At 32.1% G+C, this 1904-nt stretch overlaps 1 protein-coding gene across 1 annotated transcript; it reads left to right on the top strand.

Moving 5' to 3' along the window:
* Window positions 1-428: 428 nt before the first annotated feature.
* LOC131595166 (plasma membrane-associated cation-binding protein 1) lies at window positions 429-1904 on the top strand. Its single transcript, XM_058867452.1, has 4 exons — window positions 429-677; window positions 775-864; window positions 944-1028; window positions 1289-1904. The coding sequence occupies exons 1-4, from the start codon at window positions 567-569 to the stop codon at window positions 1660-1662; spliced, it is 660 nt and encodes a 219-aa protein (XP_058723435.1). The 5' UTR covers window positions 429-566; the 3' UTR covers window positions 1663-1904.

The following is a 1904-nucleotide window of genomic DNA, read 5'->3' on the forward strand; positions in this document are numbered from 1 at the left end:
AGATTATCGTATCAAAAATTCACTCCACCATATTAGAACTCCATTTCATTTGATCTTTATCCATTTCAAATTATTTCAGTTCGTAAAAAATAATATTGAATTTGAAAAAGTTAAGTCCAATCTCTTGTATTATAGGTTTTGATCAAACAACTAAAATTACATAACTGTGAATGCATGGAGAATAATCCTAACCTAACCTCATAGAATCCATGTCATATCTTTGACAAGTCATAGTAGTTGCATGGAGGGTGACAGGATAGGGCATTAAAGTAATTTCACCAACACAACATATTAACCTGTCGTCATGAATGGTCTAGCATGTAATTTAGTTGGAATTTAAAGGCCTATTTGGTTATACATTTGGAATTATGCATGTTGTATGTGCTGGAATGGTTCCTACAAAAATAAAAATAAAAACATTTTATTTATATGTATATGTATCTTTGTGGTACTTATTTTGAAGAGACAAGTGCCTTTAATTGTTGAGTTAGACTTTGATAGTTATAAGAGCTTAAGGTTATCAACCACTTGAGAGAAACAGAGAGAAATATTTTGAAGCAAAAAAAATGGGTTACTGGAAAACAAAAGTTCTTCCTAAACTCAAGAAGGTTTTTGAGAAAAATGGTACTAAAAAAGCTGCTGCAGCTGAGGCCTCTAAATCCTTTGATGAATCAAAGGTTTGGTTTCTTAACTTTAAAACTTTCATATACAAATTTTATGTGTTTTTATGTCTTTGGTTCTTATATATGTGATGTTGTTTGGTGTTTTGTGTAGGAGGGAATCAATACTGAGTTTGAGGAAAAGAAAACTGAACTTCAAACTAAAGTTCTTGCAGTATATGAGGCTTCTTCAACTGAAATTAAGGTAAGATTATATAAATATAACTATACATATATGTATACATACACATATAGATACACATATATGATACATGATCTCGCAGGGCGTGATCAAAGAACGAGATGAAGCAGGGCTAAAGAAGAACTCAACAGAAGTTCAGAAATTCATAGATGAACTTGTTAAAATTGGTAAACTATCTCTAAATTTCTATCTATATATTTTTTTTTTGTCTGGGAGACGAAGTGATAATAACTGATAGAAACTCATTCATACAACTGTAAGTATCAGCGTTCGAACTCTGGTAATGATATTTAACCTAGAGCCAGTTGAGTTTGAATTCGCGAAAATTTTCATCAATTTTATTGGCTTGAAAGTTAGTTACTACTTGGATCTTTGTTGTTTTAGAAGAAAATTATATTGATAGAATTTATATATATATATATTTCAGATTTTCCTGGATCAAAAGCAGTATCTGAAGCATCTTCGAAATTCGGACCAGCCTTAGTTTCAGGTCCTGTTTTCTTTGTTTTTGAGAAAGTATCAACTTTCATAGTGACAGAGGAAAAAACTGAAGAAGCACCTAAAACAGAAGAGGAAACAAGTGGTGTAAAAGATAGGGAAATTGTGGTTGAAGAAGGGAAAAAAGAAGAAACAAGTGAATCTGCAGCAGAGAAGGCTGAGGAAAAGGCTAAGGCTGCAAATGACACTCTTCCTCCTCCTCCGCCGGAAGTGGCGGAGAAACAGGAAGAGAAACCGGTTGAACCAACCGCAGTTGAAACAGCTGCGGTTGAAAAAGAAAAAGAAGATCCACCAAAGGCTTGAAAAATTGTTGATGAATTGAAGATCATGAATATGTTGTATATGTGTAATAGTTTGCATATACTCTCAAAAAATGTTACATAGCAATCTCTTATTCTTTGATATATGTGTAATTGAATTTGCTTTGCTTAGTTTGATGCATGTGAATGTGTATTGTGAATCTCATTTTGTAATTTTCATTTTTTTTTTCATTTTAATGTCAAAGAATTGTGACTTTGGATTGGATCAATTTGTTCTTTTAATCA

The sequence above is a fragment of the Vicia villosa genome, linkage group LG4, assembly GCF_029867415.1.
Source record: "Vicia villosa cultivar HV-30 ecotype Madison, WI linkage group LG4, Vvil1.0, whole genome shotgun sequence".
In the NCBI taxonomy this organism is placed as follows: Eukaryota; Viridiplantae; Streptophyta; class Magnoliopsida; order Fabales; family Fabaceae; genus Vicia; species Vicia villosa.

What these genes read in the sequence shown, in the direction of transcription:
- LOC131595166 (XM_058867452.1), top strand. Translation starts at nt 567, where the DNA reads ATGGGTTACTGGAAAACAAAAGTTCTTCCTAAACTCAAGAAGGTTTTT. An exon ending in CTTCTTCAACTGAAATTAAG is followed by an intron (nt 865 to 943) that starts GTAAGATTATAT and finishes ATGATCTCGCAG; the next exon opens with GGCGTGATCAAAGAACGAGA. An exon ending in AGATGAACTTGTTAAAATTG is followed by an intron (nt 1,029 to 1,288) that starts GTAAACTATCTC and finishes TATATATTTCAG; the next exon opens with ATTTTCCTGGATCAAAAGCA.